Here is a 17,736-nt window from a genome sequence, read left to right as displayed (position 1 = left end):
TCACGCATCTAATAGCACGTACTTGTGTAAACACTGACAGTCAGTGTAGCTGTTAGCTGTATCAGTTTAAGCCTGAATCAGACAGAAAATGACACAGAGCACACAGCTGAATCTCACGCCTGCTCTCTAAAATAACATCTGACAAGTGTCTTTTATTATATATCAGGGATATAAGCATCTGTAAGTAATATGAAGTCTTCATATATCTTTTGTGAGTTTGTTATTCGAGATGTAGAACGCAGGAAAAGCAGCTACATACAGACTCACTTCAGCGCTGCTGAAGATTGTGTGCGTTTACGTCAGTTTGACGGATAAATATGAATTTGTTGGCAGGCATTCAGAGTTAAATTGTTAACAGCATTACCCATTATTTACATCCTTGTTTACATCCTCGCTACAACATACCATTAACGCTAGACACTCTGCATGTCATAGATACATTTGAACAAATATAAACAATTACAGGTTTTGGCTCACAATCCAAAGCTTCTGCTATTACTGTTGAAGCTGCTCCTTCTTTGAGGAGTTTTTAGCCAGATCCAGCACTGAACTGGGAAAGATTCTAGAAGCTGTCTTTTGTCATATGCTAGCCATATATTTTTATAATTCTCTGGAGCATAATTAAAATTAAACTGTAAGCACTTCTTTCTTTGTGTCGTGTTGTGTTAATTTTTTTTATGTTCAATCAACTTTTATTTGTGAAACTAATAAGCAGGCCTTCACAGAAACTATTCAGTTTGTCTGAAGAAATATCCTAAAATATTAGAATTTATCTTTCATTCAGTAACAAAAGAAAGAAATTCAAAGATGGTTTGAACAAGTTATGTGTGAGTAAATGATGGGTGGACATTTTGGGGTAAACTATACCTTTAATACCACAGATTTTCCAATAAAATTTGCAAAAAAAGTTGTATTACACTTATACATGCAGTTAATTGTAATTTCAACTAACAAATTATTTTAAATAATAATAATAATAATTCTTCAGACTTGGAGGCCAATAGCAGATATGTATAGGCTGATAATTATAAATATTTCAGTGTTATATTTTTAGTCTATACTCAAAGCAAAAAAGCTATAACTTTAAAATTGCAAGGTGATTATAAAGACCTATATTCAACATTTCACATAAATCAGCATGCAATAAACACATTACTTCCTTTTATTCAAAGCAAATTAACATGCAACTTGACTGTTGCATAAAAATAATAGGTTAAATAACAAAATGGGATTTAATCATCAAGCAAGATAAATATATTTAAATAAGATGAAAATGAAAGCGCTAAGGACTAAAACCAGCTCAAATGGTCTTGAATAAAACGTGTTACAGTGATGTACGCATGTACAAATATGTAATGTCCGAAAAAGCCTTTTTTAGAGGTGTTTTGACAGTTAACAGCTTAATATAGATAGTACTTTTAGAAAATGCGGCACAGATTCATCCTATTTGGTGTTTTAGATTCTTTTGAACACAAGTTGGTGCTGCTTGTCAATCAGACAACGCTTCTGCACTCGTTTTTGCTGTCAATTGCAGGAAAATGATTGCTGAAAAGTTTATGATGAACCGCTGAGAATTTCACTCAACTGTAGAGGCAGAGTTGCCATCAGCCAGATTTTGATACAAAACCTGCATTGAGCTGACTTTATGACAAACACAGAGCTGAATATATAGACAGAATGATCGGCTAGTCGAGAGCCCCTATGACTGGATTCACCTCTCACCTCTCCCCCGTGCTACAGTGTGTGTGTGTGTGTGCGGTGACGGCTCTCATGCGCGCTCGTTAAAATCAATATGAATATTCCGATCAAACTGAATACAATCTTACATCAATAACACATGGCAAGCAACGCGTTGATAATAACAAATAATCAGATTACAAACAACCGTTATGTTTACACGTGTTGTAAAATGTGCGGGTCCTTCAACGGGACTGGGCTGCAGTTTGGGGTGTGTGAAGCGGAGAGGGAGAGAGAAAGGAGGAGCTGTTTTTGGGCAATAAGACTATTTTCACTGATTTGTTGTACCACATGGAAAGTAATAAATATTTTGGACCAAGTTACATGTGTCCTCGTTCATTCACAGGCTGCAACTAAAAGAGAAGGCAGTTTACCCCGAAACTAACATTATTCGGCCCTGAAGTAAGAAGTTAATCTCCCCTGATATCTCTAACACAACCTAGAGACGGAGCAGGTTTCCACATGTAATATTTTTCCTTGGGCGATTTAAAGCAAAATACACAATGACACTCAGTCAAACACATCTACAATGATGAGGAACATGGTTACTTACTGAGATATTAACGCACAGCAATACCACATGAAGAAATGACAGACTTTGAAGGAATAAACAGTGTGAGGAGAGCTCCATTAGAGTGCACTGGAGAAGTCTGAACAAGTTTCGGCCACGCGTACGCGGCAGGCAGGTCTGTACAATTACGTAATTGATCAGCTTAAAGATATCAGCCTAATTAAGACATCGGATCGATAACGATAATCTTAAAAATAGCATTTATCGGCCGGTAACGATATGGCCGCCGATGTATCGTGCATCCCTAATATATATATATATATATATATATATATATATATATATATATATATATATATATATATATATATATATATATATATATATTATATGTATATTATATGTATATATATATATATATATATTATATGTATATATATATATATTATTTGTATATAAGGAAGTTAAATTGTTTGCACTCCATTAATGATTTGCTCGTCAGTTGTTGTTTTTTGTTTGTTTATTTATTTGTTTGTTTGTTTGTTTGTTTGTTTGGTCGAGGACCACAATGTAAATAAGCCAATGGATTTTTAAAGTACTTTATTCTCTGCAGTCTTATTGGACCTGATTGTATATTGTTTTAACCCTTGTGCACTGTTCAAATTGACTACCCTTTTGTTATGTTGGTGGCTGTTTTTGCCCCATTAGCTTCCATTATAAAGAATTTTTTTAATTGCAAAGCCTTGACACTAAATGATAGTGCAAGTTCGGTAGAGGTAAAATTTGCAATTTTTACTGTTGCTTATTGTTTGGGACCATTAACCCTTTAGATTTTTTATATGGAGTTCTATGGATTAAAACAACACGTTTTAGTGTGCGTATACACTGCAACTAATAAACAAAAATGATAAATTGTACCTCTTCCCAACAGGAAAAAAAACACAAATAACCAAGGATACATAATACTATGGTGTCATGGCTGTCCAATCAAAAAATGTCAATATAATGGAAGTCAGTGGTGCAAAAACAGCCTCTAACATAATGAAAGGGTAGTAAATTTGCCCAGAGTGTATTAAATTATTGACAATTTTCAAAGCATTTTCCCAAAATATGTGTCGAAATAAGATTTGACTTTCACTGAAAGTCAATCCTGTTGCTAAAAAACAGAGAAAGTTGTGGCCAAATTAAGACTCAAAATTACCCCAGAGTGGATTAAAACATCCCCAACAGCACACAAGGGTTACATTTTGTAAAACAAACAAACAGTCATAAATTCACATCAATTTAGCTTAAGTTAAAATTTGTTTAATAAAAAAAAAATCTGCTGAAACTTAATGTACTAAAATAAGTTTAAGTAACATAATAAAACATATTTTGTTATGAATTTAATCATATAATATTTGTGCTCTACTTACAAAAGTAAACCTCAGCCATAAAAACATCTTCATTTTAGGTGCTTCATGAAGTGTACCCAGTTCAGCTACACACACTGATTCATTGTGTCATTATCAATTATGAATATCACAAGCAGCACATCTAAAACGGCATCCCTTCCTTCAATATGTTGGCCCAGCTCATGTGTAGTTTCCTTGCATTTTTTAGCTGTATTGTTTACATGCATTAATGTGATGGTGTCGAGCTGCCGACAACTGTCACTAGCACAGTTACTTGGGATAAATATTTTATGCCGGATTTGGAAAAAGGGTCACGGCTTCGTACACAAACACGCATGCCCTCAAAGTCTTAGAGGAGGAGATGAATAGAGAAAGCAGGAAAATAAAAAAAGGAAAAGATGCGGATGCATGAAAACTGCATTAGGCTTCGTCAGCTGCTACAGAGAGCCAGCCAATGAAATATTCAGGAGTGGCGTAGAGATTAATTTTTTAACAGCCTTATCTCTCTGTCTTTGGGACACTCCCTGCTTTTTAAAGGGACTCTGTGTTTTCCTTTAGCCAGTAGGAGGTGCTCTCAGCAGATTTTCTGTTTCATTTTTTGGCTGATTTAGTGCATTTTAAACATCTTTAAACTGGTGTTTTCTCATGTCTATTGGCTTAAACTTATTGTTCACCCAAAAATGAAAATGCAATCATTTACTCACCATTCACTTGTCACAAACCACAGTTTCTTCTCTTGAACACAAAAGAAGATCGTTTTTCCAATGTTGGAAACTGGTAACTATTTACTACCATAGTATTTGTTTTGTGGATGTCAATCGTTGTCGATGGTGCTTCAAAATATCTTCTTTAGTGTTCAAATGAATAAAGCAACTGATAAAGGTTTCTGATAAAGGTCCTTTCAGTTTTACCCATCATCATCTTTTCTGGAACTACAGAGCCAAAGATTTTCTCTCATCCAATTTCATTGTGTTTGTTAAATATTTTGGTACATTTTAACATACTTTTATCTCTGTTTAACACGTTGAACTTTTTTGCACATTCCCACCAACTGTTGTCTTTTTAAAATCACTGAAAATGCAATATGAGCCTTTATAAATCTAGATGTTTAAAATCTCATGATAAGTAGGTTTTGTCTCAGAAACTTTTTTTATATCATGTTTTTTGAAACCACTATTAAATTAAGTTTTGTTGTCTTTGGTGCGACACCCCATTTTTTCTCATTCGATTAGTTTTTTGTTTACTAAATATTTTGGCCCATTTTAACATACTTTTATCTCAGTTTTACATTTGTAACTGTTTTGCTCATTCACATCAGTTGTTGTCCCATTTTAAATCACTAAAAATGCAACATGAGCCCTTTTAAAACTGGATGTTTAAAAGTCCATTATGTGCATCTTTTAAGATTTTGTCTTAATATTTTATATATTTTAAAACCTTTTTTGAAACACAATAAAATTAAGTTTTGTTATCTTTGGTTGATATCCCTATTTCTTTTAAGCCACTTTTTTATGTTTACTTAATATTTTGGCCCATTTTAACATGCGTTTATGTACATTTTACATTTGTAACTGTTTTGCACGTTCACACCAATCGTTGTTCTGTCAAAAATCACTGAAGATGCAGTATTAGCCCTTATAAATCTGGATATTCAAAATCTCATTATGTGCAGGTTTTGTCTCAGAAACTTTTTTCATATTTAACCTTTTTGCAACCACTATAAAAATTAAGTTTTGTTGTACTTTGGTGTAGATCCCCTATTTCTTCTCATCCAATTAGTTTTTTTATGTTTATATTAATTAATGTTTTTTTAAGTAAATATTTTGGCCCGTTTTAACATACTTTTATGTCAGCTTAACATTTTTTAACTGGTTTGCACATTTCCACAATGTGTTCAACAAATTTGTTGTTCCATTAAAATCCCCTGAAAATGCATTATGAGTATTTATTAAATTGGATATTAAGAAGCCCATCATGTGCACCTTTTCAGTTTTTGACTCAGAATCTTTTAAATATTTAACTTTTTTTTTGGAACCACTATAAAAAAATTTCAGTTTTGTTGTCTTGGTGTGGAACCCCTAATTCTTCTCAGCCATTTTTTTATGTTTACTAAAAAATAATAAATTACCATAATAAAAAAAAAACAGTTTGCAGTCAAATGCGATAAGCATTTTATTTTTCATTTTTTTTTTAAGAAAAAAATTCTGTATATTTTGTACAGAATTCAGTGTAAAATTGAAGACATTATATATAAAGATATACATGCCTACGAAATTATTTTAGTGTATGAACATGAATGCCATCTTTTATTTTTGATCTAAAAGCCGCAAAACTACATGCTAAATGCTGGGAGTTTGTGTCTTGTGGGCCGACTTTTTGAGCAATGTTTTTGGACAATATTACAGGGTGTGATGTTGCTTGGCTACTTTCATAAAATTGTCAACAAACATTTTGTATAACTGCACAAATGTAAGTTATTTTATATAAATGTATCAATAGGATGTGAGGTCTAGTTACCGAACTATTTCACGCGCATCCTTTAGCTTGGTCCCTGATTTATTAATGGTTGCCACAGCAGAATGAACCACCAAATATAAGAAGCTAGAAGCTTCCCTTTCAGTAACAATCCAGTACTGTACTCATTCACACATACACCCATATACTACGGGCAATTTAGTTTACCTATTCACTAGGGATGTAACGGTAACAGAATTTCACGGTACGGTAATACCTCGGTATGAATGTCACGGTACGGTATTTATTGAATCATTTACAGGAAAAAACAAAACTTATGAAAATACTCCAAAAAAGTGCCAAAAGTGTCAATGACATACAAATTAGCCATCTATCTGTAAGCTTTGAAACAGGAACTTCAATTTTAATAACAAAAAAATATTAAACCATGTAAAAAAAATAAAGTTTCAATTTAGTATTGTTGAAAATTCATCACATTCAACATTTAATCACTCACTCACTTAGATAGAGATGGGTTTAAAGGAAAATTATCATATAAATATAATCTGGTAAAAGCTGGTATCTCTGGGTATTTACAATGTCCCCTGCAACAGAAAAAAACCCCTCTCATTTGGGACTGAGGTTTCTGGGACAAGAGAGATATGACTTGGCCCAGGTTGACAGCAGTGGGTAACGTTGTGCATTGTCTTTCCCCCACTTGAGAGGACAAACCATGAGTAAGATAGAGGTCTCATGTCTGCATCAATCTGAACAGTGTGCTGACAACACCGCTATTCAGTACGCGCGCGACAACACAGCTGATAAGAACTCGCGCGACAACACAGCTGATAAGAACTCGCGCGACAACACAGCTGATAAGAACTCGCGCGACAACACCGCTATTCAGTACGCGCGCGACAACACAGCTGATAAGAACTCGCGCGACAACACCGCTGATAAGAACTCGCGCGACAACACCGCTGATAAGAACTCGCGCGACAACACCGCTGATAAGAACTCACGCGACAACACCGCTATTCAGTACGCGCGCGGCGACAACACCCGCTTTAGAGTTTTTCCAGCTCTTTTTCATCCCCGCTTCTAGCAGCACACTCCATTTCCGCATTACTGGATCTGTAGCGACAACAGACCGCAAGGGATGATGGTCAAGCATGGGCTGATGGGAATTGTAGTTTTTGCTACCTCCCGTTCGCTTCATTCGCCTGAGCAAATTTTCTCAGAAGACCTATAGTTTTACCGAGTCATGCGACTACGGTAATATCAAAAAAATTTATATTGCGGTATGACGGTATTTACAATACCGTTACATCCCTACTATTCACCCATAGCGCATGTCTTTGGACTGTTGAGGAAACCAAATATTTACCTAACTAGTGAAACTAAAACATGTAATGGGTACTTTTACTTAAGTAGATTTTTGAGGCTTTATTTTTACTTGAGAACAAAGATATATATAACAGTTTCTGTACATCTACTTAAGTAAAGGGCGTGCATGTGCGTGTGCGTGTGTGTGTGTGTGTAATTAAACTTTATTTTCCACTTATTTAAATGCAATTCTGACTTGTGCATGTATGTCTCGTGAGCTCCTGAAAACCACAAAAAAAAATCTTTGTGTTTGCGCATTTCACAAATAAATATTATTTTGATTCCTAACAATTAAAAATAATTTAATACTCATTTAGACCATTTAACAGATATTTTTGAATAAAAGCTGTCAACGTCTTCACTGTGACTTTGATTGCTATGGGAAGTTGAAGTGGCTTTATGCTGACGGTCGTCCAGATTTGTGCCGTATGGTGACACTGCATGACTCGCGTGATCAGAGAAAGAGAGACAGACAGATTTGGAGAGCATGTGTTCGAGCAGTAAACGTATGTTCCGCTCTGATCTGATGGATTTAATGTTACACGACGCAAACAGATCTGACATAATATAATACTGTATATCACTGCTGAAGAGAACCTAATAATGCCAATGTTTTAATGACGCAAGTTAGTCACCTGATGTTGCATTTTCACTGTTGCACAAATGACAAAAATGAATATGATTAGTATTGACATCATTTAAATTGCAGAGATAATGCAGTTACTCTATACTCTTATAAAAACTGCAGTTTTTTGTTAGTTTTAATATATTTAAACAAAATCTCAAATTCATTACAAGAGGATGAAGATGGTGATTTGTAATGGCTACATTTATTTCATGTTTTGGCCTGTTTTATTAACCGCCAGTGGAAAAAAATGTTTGAGAAATAGAATTTTTCCAAACTGAAAAAGTAAACATTCACCTTTCCTAAAACAATAGCACATTTTGATTCGATGTCAATCATTTCTCTAACACTAATACTGTACAACAAATTGCTCTCTAAATTGCAAATGACTGTCTAAATAAAGGAATATAGTTATCCAAAAAGATAATTCTGTTGTCGTTTACTGTTGAACACTATGAGGTATGAAGTGTTTTGGATCTGTATTTGCGTACACATTCTGATGGACTCCTTTTATATATTTTCTGTCAGCGTCATCAATTCCCGCCCTGTTTTTGTGTCTCTCACTTTCAGAGCAGAGCTGTAATGGGCCGAATAATCCGACTGAGTGACACAGCCATTGCTCTGGAGTCTTTCAGAGGCTCAGAGAAGGAGACCAACCCCCTGTACAAAGACTATCACGGTGAGGAGAAACATTTACTAAACAAACTCTTTCATTCAGTTCAAAATATAAAAGGTTCTATTTTAACGATCTAGGCACAAAGTCTAAAGCGCATGTCGCAAAAGCATTAAGGCCATGTTCCAATTCACTTTTGCTATTTTAAAGATGGAAAAATATGGTTTGCGCCACAGTGCATGGTCTAACAGGGTTGTGCTTATTCTCTTAGTGAGTTATTAGTGTGTTTTGAGAATAACATGCATTAAACCAATCAGAGTCTCATCTCCCATTCCATTTAAGAGTCAGTTACATCGCACCATGGCGCATTTGCTCTTTACATGGCAGACTTTATAAGTGGAAAAACTGAATGCTTCACTGGCTGGTAAACAGTTAAACAAACCATCTGCAGTGCGAGGATGAAGAACGAGCCTCCTCCATTCGGCCTCTTTACTTTCTCTTTACTTTTACTCTTTACTTTACTCCTTTTACTTACTTTTTAAAACAAATATAAATATGCATATAATAAATCAGTGGTTCCCATCCATTTTTTTGCCTAAAATAAATATTGTGGGGCCCCCTCAGCATTTAATGATATTATCGCTCATATAAGTTTGCAGTAAGGATGACAAAAAAGGTTGTTTTCAAACAAACGGTATGTTTATTACTGTATCTAAAAATATTCATGCACAAATAATAGCCTAATGTAAAATATAAAAGCAAAACATAAGTAGGCCATTTGTAACTAAAAAACGTAAGCCTTTGGCCTTTAAATTGGTCCTATTTGAAATTAAATAACAAAAATATCAATATTCACACTAGTTTATAAGGGAAAAAAATAATATAGGCTTGGCGAATCTTTTTTGTGGAGGATAGATTACAAATTTGTCAATTTTTTTTTTCAGCTAGGGCAGTGTTCCTCAACCTATTTATCACCACAGACTGGTCAACGCTAGACAATTTTACCGCAGACCGAGGGAGGGGGGTGGTGTTTCAGTATTTTTTAGGTTGTAGGTTGCTAGGCGACCATCAACCGTTTTCTCGGAGGATGACAAGCTGACAACATTGCTGTCACTTTGATAGTTGTTTTATTTATGTAGAAAATGACAAAGTACTGCAGTGTTTAGGTGTTCTGTGTTTGTCTGAGATAATTATTCATACCGAAATGTGAATATTCCATATAAGCTGAAGCTGATTGGTTAATTTTGTCACTTGACTTGCAGTGTGCTCACGACTATCATTGGCGCGAGCACATTACGCTACTTGTTTGCGCAAGCCGTGCACCTCCATTGGAAACAACAAACTTGTGCAAACTCTTAAAATACGCGATATGCGAATGGCCACTAAAAGGCTGCCATCATTTGCGATCTCTATCAGCTGATATTCTTGCACAGACATGCTGGATTCACCTGATTTTTTTGACAACTGGGTTGCGAATCTATTCCTTGGCAGTTCGCTGGTCCTTCACTGGGTCTATCCCACTTAGCAAAGAAACTTTCCAAAGACATCTGTTTCTTACTTATTTTGCTGCTAGTGGGTTAAATTGGGGTGCTCAAGTGACCAAGATGTAAGCAAGAGAATCCTCTTGTTAAGTCGTGATGTATGGAAAACTGCTTCCGGGTCCAATTTGCTACTCACTTACTTGAGAAAATATTCATTTATGGTCACCTTTTATTCATATCACACATTAAAGTGAATTTCATATAGAATCATAGTGTACACGTTGGTCTCTGGACTTCCTGTATCACAAATACCAAACTTTTAGCAGAGTTCAGCAGCTAATCAGCTGGAATCAGCTGAGGTGACGAGACGGTGACCAGCAATACCTAGCTGTCAGTCAAGTGGCCACGCCCTTCATTTTACAGACTTAATATAACCTAATATAATGGAAACGGATTAGTTATAATAAAATTCACCCCCTCACAGTTGTCATGAAGGGTAATATTAGCTTTATGAACCAAAATCGTTGTACCAGGCTGTAAACACCATTTTTTTCTGCTGTAAAGTAGGCCATTCTAACAGTGGGATCAATAGAAATCTGCTCTATTATGGAGCCAGAACTAGTGTAATTTTGATGAGTTGCAGGTTCAGTTACTTCCGTATTTGCTTCACAAGGGTAAGCGGAAGGTTACCGCTTGATATATAAATAAAATGTGTTGAAAAATAATTACAATTTCACTTAACCCTTTAACTGCCTGCTCTACCAAATATACCATATTTTGACTGCTTTAAATAATGACTGTCAAAGTCAATTAAAGAATGGTTTACACGCATAGCATTGTTGGTTTGCAAACAAATCTAACAAACATAATCCTGTTGCACTATTACACTCCATTTTGGTTTTATTGTAATAATAAAATAAACAAGAAAACATGTTAAATGAGAATCTGAAATATTAAATGAAATATTTCAATAAATAAAAATTATTTTAGCATTCAAAAATGTTTTATTTTAAATATTGTTTTTTAAATAAATTGCTTTTACACTTCATATTTTCAGATTTTTCGTATAGTATATGTATTAATTCCGGTACTTAAACAGACATATCAACCATTTGGTAAAGGTTGATATTTTATAAATTATGAGATGTGTTGAAAAAAAGAATGCATTGAGTGTGTTAACTAGTGACATTGGGAGTTAAGAAATGCAACCCAAAATTTTTTTTTAAGTGAGACAGATAAAGTGAATAAGGGCTTATATTTTTTTCTTTAACTATGTATGTGTGTATATATACATCTCAAACCAAAAGATTTTACACAGGCAAACACCTTTTACATTTCCTTCAAAAACATCTGTTTTCATTGGTCCCTCATCTTATTCATCCCTTTTGCATCATCCGGTCTTACTGACTCTATACACACACACACACACACACACACACACACACACACACACACACACACACACATACACACACACACAGTCAGTAAAGTGCATTAGTGTAGAGGGGCAGGCCGGGTGGACTCTCTCTGACTGTCAGCTCCTGTTAGTGTGGCCGTGTTCAATCAGACGTGCTCCTTGGCAGACAAGCCAGAGGGAGATTCAGCTGCCACGACACACACACACACACACACACACACACACACACACACACACACACACACACACACACACACACACACACACTAGCACACACACACACAGAGACATGCACAGGCACACACTAGCACACACACACACAGCCCTCGAGGCCGCAGAGTTGCAGAATCAATATTTTCATGCTGGCTCAAACCTCACTGTGGCTGGACTGCAGAAGAGCAGGGTCTTTTGGGCTCTTTTCTTTCTGTCCTTTTATTATTATTATTAATATTTTACATTTATACTTTTCATCATATGCAAGTAGTCTGAAAGGAGAGCATATGCCAACTCACTGTACAAAGACTATCATGGTGATAAGAAACGTAAAGAGTTCATGTACACTTACCAGACAAAGACTAATGTTGAACTACGCTTCAAACAAATACATTCACTACTTGATACCTAATTTGAGCATTATTAATTGAGCATTGACATGAACAAACAATTAGAAATACATGTCTTATAAATTTGATAACGTTAAGTTAAATAACATTAGTTTGTTAACACACTACATTAACTAATGTTAACAAGCATGAATATGGATGTTTATAATGCATTAGTAAATGATAAACTATGATTAATAAATGCTTTACAAGATTATTCATGCTTAGTTAATGTTAGTAAATAGATTAACCAATCATTATTCTAAAGTGTTAGCATTTATATATATTTTTTATCTTTTTGATCCTCATGGCAAACAATTAAACTGATTTAAAGGAAAAAACTGAATGCTAGGACTAGATTTTATTATGTAAACTAAAACTTTATCCATAAAAGCATGTGGAGAATCTAAATACACTTAAAAAATAGTATAAATAGAAAAAACGCATATAAATTCTGTTGTAATTGTTTTTTTGTTTTTTTTTTAATGTTTTGTCTTTTTTTCATGTCTGTGATCCCCCCATCTCAAGGTATTATCCTTTAAATAAATTTAAATTGAAATGATTGTGGTTGGCACTGTAGCCTCATAGCAAGAAGGTCGCTGGTTCGAGTCCCGGCTGGGCCAGTTGGCATTTCTGTGTGTGGTTTGTAGTGTGTAGTGTGTATGTTCTCTCCAGGTTGGCGTGGGTTTCCTCTGGGTGCTCCGGTTTCCGCCACAAGTCCAAAGACAAGCGTAAAGGTGAATTGAATAAACTAAATTGGCCATAATATATGTGTTTGAATGAGTGTGTATGGATGTTTCCCAGTATTGAGTTGCAGCTGGTACGACATCCGCTGTGTAAAACATTTGCTGGATAAGTTGGCGGTTCATTCCGCTGTGGCGACCCCTGATGAATAAAAGGACTAAGCCGAAGGAAAATAAATTAATTTGTATAATATGTATTAGAATAAACTATATTACATCATTGATACTACTGAATTTTAATGCTGAATGAGTAGAAGTGGAGCACCATTGGGGATTTTTCTTTTTTCCTGTTGTCCTATTTTCCTGCATTTTTTCACTTATTTTCAGTGTCTGGTATTGGTGATGCACGCTTTATCTTTTCATGTGTTTTGTGTGTGTCCTCCTGTAAAGGTCAGTGTGTTTACAGTTTTCTCTCCTCATTTCCGCCCCCTGTCCTGCTTTTTTCTTGCTCTCATTTTCCGAGTCTGTACAGAATGGCCAGAGGGGGTGGGGCTTACAATCACTAACCACATCACATGATTTCATCTAAGTATTTATTTATTTGTTTTAAAGTATGTAGATGTGTATCAGATGTTTATGAACAAATTATGTACTAATGTTATTCCCTTTCTTTGCTTACTTTACTTACCTTACTCAGTGTGTGTGTGTGTGTGTGCGCGCGTGTACATGTGTAAATATATATATATGTTGGTTATATATCAGAATTATTCGCCCCATGTTTGTTTTTTTCCGCATTTTCTGCTTCACTGAGAGAAGATTTTATTCAACACATTTTTTAAACATAATAGTTTTGATAACTCATTTCTAATAACTGATTTATTTTATCTTTGCCATGATTTGACTAGATATTTTAAAGACACTGCTATACCGCTTAAAGTGACATTTAAGGCTTAATTAGGTTAGTTAGGTTAATTAGGCAATAATAACTTTAAATAATAACTTTCAAAGTCAATTAAAGAATGGTTTACATGCATAGCATTGTTGGTTTGCAAACAAATCTAACAAACATAATCCTGTTGCACTATTACACTCCATTTTGGTTTTATTGTAATAATAAAATAAACAAGAAAACATGTTAAATGAGAATCTGAAATATTTAATGGCATATTTCAATAAATAAAAATGATTTTAGCATTCAAAAATGTTTTATTTTAAATATTGTTTTTTAAATAAATTGCTTTTACACTTCATATTTTCAGATTTTTCGTATAGTATATGTATTAATTCCGGTACTTTTTTCCGGTAATTTTTACCTTAAAATGGTTTTAAAAAAAATAAAACTGCTTTTATTCTAGCCAAAATAAAACAAATATGACTTTCTCTAGAAGAAAAAAAATATTATCAGAGATACTGAGAAAGTTTCCTTGCTCTGTTTAACATAATTTGTGAAATAATTAAAAAAGAAAAAAAAATTCAAAGGGGGGGCTAATAATTCTGACATCAACGGAATGTATAGATATATCCAGCGACCTTCTTGCTGTAAGGCAATAGTGCTAACCACTGAGCCACCATGTCCCCAAAATAACCGTTAAACAGAAAAATAAAAAACTTTTAATAAAATGACAAATGTTATAGGTTGCCAGCACCTGGTGTAATAGGCAGGCCTTTGATATAGTCAAGAAAGGGATCCCAAGTCTTATAAAAGGAATGTAGTGAACTGGAGAGTAAGCATCTTAGCTTTTTAAGTCTGATACAACAAAAATAGTATCCACTTGTCTTGTGTAGGGTGGAGTGTGTTTATACTTTAGAAATATGGCACATCTGGCGAAAATTGTGGTAAAAGCCACAACGTTGCTGTCACAGACTGTCATTGCTGTGAAGATTTTGTTCAAATGTAAATAAAAGCTGAGAATTTTTTTTTCTTACAGTAATACCTGTTGTGCATCTTTTGGGAAAAGCCTGTCATTTACAGTAAAAACATAGACTTACTCGTTAAGTAAAAGTAGCTTTAAAGGGCACCTAGGTTACCCCTTTTTTCAGGATTAATATGAGTCTTTTGTGTCTCCAGAATGTGTCTGTAAGGTTTCAGCTCAAAACACCCATCAGATTTTTTATTATACCTTTTATAAGTTTCTATTTTATACATTTTTGCACCAGGTGGCGGTTTTGTTGTACTGCACCTTTAAGGCTAGTCCTCCCCGCCCACCGTTTCTACGTGCCTTTCAGTGTGCCTTAATCTCCTCCCTTGACTGCGTCAGACAACAGACAGACATAAAGGAAGCAGATTTATGTAGCATTTGTGAGAAATACTACAGTAAGAACTTTACCAATGAGTATTTGATGCATTTGTTGTGTTAAGTTGCAACAATGAGTCACACACTATGTCGTCACAAAGTTCATGCACATACACACACACACAGAGAGACAGACAGCGAGCACGTTTAGCTTTGCACTCTTTTTGCATACAAATGTGATAGGATACAGGCTAATCTCTACTGCTGTATGGATATCTGTTAGGTTAATGTACAAAATAAACCTGATTTAACCAGGATTGAAGCGTCTTCTCTTATAATTGTTCTGACACGCAGCTGTGGTGATGAGGTAAAGCTGAAGTAAATCGCTGTAATTCATTACACACATGCACTGTTTTGAAACATTTTAAACTTGTAAAACTCACTCTTGATCACATTTGATGATGATTGATGATCCTAGCGAACTGAACAGACCTTTTATTCCTGGTTGCTTTGCGCACGTCCTGTCTTGTTGATATGATTATATGCATTACTACGGAGACATGTTATAGTCAGAATTTGCCTGGGTTGTGAAAAAATTTGGGCCTAATTTTATGAATGTTTTATGCTTATAAACAAATTAAATCCTAATAAGTTCTTTATTACAACTTTATAGCTTATCAGTTGCTGTTTTTTTTTAAGTTTAAGTTTTTAAAATATAATCATTTTAGATAATTTATTCATATTCATATGATATCAATATTCATATGATTTCCCATAATTATTATTCGTTTATGTTATTTCAGTTGATTTTATTGTCATGTAATGATATATAATGTTAATTATTATTGTTTTCTAAAGTTATTTATGTTCATGTTGGTAATTTCTTCTTGCTTACATTTTTTATCGATAAATTAGATGCTAATTGTTGACATTTTATGAGTTTGTTTGTTTATTATCTCCATTACAATGCTTAGCAGATTCGATTTTAATTTCACAAGTTACTACATTGGAGTGTTTTTGTTTTGTGAGAAAATTCAATTTGTCAAGTTCATGTGTCGTTATTTGATAAATGAAGAGTTCAGATGCAAAAATCTCTAAGCGCCATCTGTAATTTTTTTCTACAATGAGCATTTTTCTCAGCCTCTTATGTTTATATTCAGTTATTTCATGTTAAAAGTAATGAAAATAACCTATTATTTGCCATAATAGTGAATCTGAACACTCATATGTTCTGTAAATAAGATTTTGTCCGGCTTATATCTTTAAAAAAATATATTAAATGCTGAATGTTTACATTTCATTAGTTCTTAAATAGTTTATCCTCTTAAAATGCTTAAAAAATCACAAATAAATTAAATTGTAAGGCATGAAATAAATTATATATATATATATATATATATATATATATATATATATATATATATATATATATATATATATATATATATATATATATTATATATTTTTTTTGCTTTGCCATAAGGTTTTCTAGACTACTAGATGTACATGAGGCCACTCTTTCTTTCTTTTCTGTGCAGCGTCCACAGCACAAAGCATGTTGGGAGTCCTGTCACAGCTTATCAACTCCAGTAAAATCAACCTAGCGCATACACGCACACACACACTTACTCAGAGCCGACACACACATATACACACACACACTTACTCACAGAGCCCTCCGTACCCCCCCTTCCCACACACATACACATTCACAAACGCAGCACACACACACACACATCCTCTCATCCTGGTAGTCAGTGCTTCTCTTAATGTCACATTTCTACTGAGAGAAGTGGATGGAGGGAGGAATTAAAGAGAGATGGAGGGCGAAAAAGCTTTCCGTCTTCCCATCATGCCTCTGTGCGGCCTGACCTTGTTTTCCCCCCGTCCTCTCTCTCCCTCTCTTTCTCTTCCCTCTCTCTCTCTCATTCTCGTTTGTTTTGGTTTCTGCCCATTGGTGCAGCTAATAAAATAATGGTTGATACAATGCTTTAGTGGCCAGTGTGAAAGGTGATCGCTGCAGAACTCGGCAGACAATGAAAGATGTGCTCTGTTTAAGTGTGCAATAAGCAAAAAAAAAATAAAAAATAAATAAATAAATAAAACAAACGGAGGAGGGAAATATTTGCTGCAGTAAGAAACGGTGTAGTCAGAAGTGCTATATTTATTTAGTTCAATTACCTCAGACAAATTACCTTAAACAAATTGATTTTAATAGTTTCAATTCAAGTGATTATACTGCATGTTGAATCAGTAATGCTTTATATATATATATATATATATATATATATATATATATATATATATATATATATATATATATATATATATATATATATATATATATAAATGGTAGGGTGTCACGGTGGTGCAGTGGGTAGCGTGATTGCCTCACAGCAAAAAGGTTACTGGTTCGAGCCTCAGCTGGGTCAGTTGGCATTTCTGTGTGGAGCCTGTATGTTCTCCCTGTGTTGGTGTGGGTTTCCTCCAGATGCTCCAGTTTCCCCCACAAGTCCAAAGACATGCGCTATAGGTGAACTGAATAGCTAAATTGGCTGTAGTGTATGAGTGAATGCAAGAGTGTATGGGTGTTTCCCAG

At 34.5% G+C, this 17,736-nt stretch overlaps 1 protein-coding gene and 2 long non-coding RNA genes across 5 annotated transcripts in view; 2 read left to right on the top strand and 1 right to left on the bottom strand.

The window, feature by feature from the left end:
* The window catches only part of LOC147843062 (uncharacterized), an 812,539-nt gene that overhangs the window by 474,759 nt on the left and 320,044 nt on the right, over positions 1–17,736 (top strand). The gene's annotated exons all lie outside the window — the stretch shown is intronic.
* The window catches only part of elp4 (elongator acetyltransferase complex subunit 4), a 127,966-nt gene that overhangs the window by 56,389 nt on the left and 53,841 nt on the right, over positions 1–17,736 (top strand). For all 3 annotated transcript variants that reach the window (XR_015494741.1, NM_001017638.1, XM_087259306.1), the window contains 1 exon segment: positions 8,678–8,786. Coding sequence is in view for 2 of the 3 variants with exons in the window: in NM_001017638.1 (NP_001017638.1) it covers positions 8,678–8,786 (109 nt within the window). In the remaining variant the exon portion in view is untranslated.
* LOC147843064 (uncharacterized) lies at positions 3,625–7,706 on the bottom strand. The gene is made up of 3 exons (XR_015495501.1): positions 7,498–7,706; positions 7,440–7,459; positions 3,625–6,331 (listed from the first exon to the last, which is right to left on the bottom strand). It is a non-coding gene; the product is annotated as an uncharacterized LOC147843064 (long non-coding RNA).

This window comes from Danio rerio, chromosome 7, assembly GCF_052040795.2.
Source record: "Danio rerio strain M-AB ecotype USA chromosome 7, GRCz13ab, whole genome shotgun sequence".
NCBI classification, from domain to species: domain Eukaryota; kingdom Metazoa; phylum Chordata; class Actinopteri; order Cypriniformes; family Danionidae; genus Danio; species Danio rerio.
The sequence above is the reverse complement of the archived record's forward strand: the minus strand, read 5'-3'. Positions and strand labels throughout refer to the sequence as shown.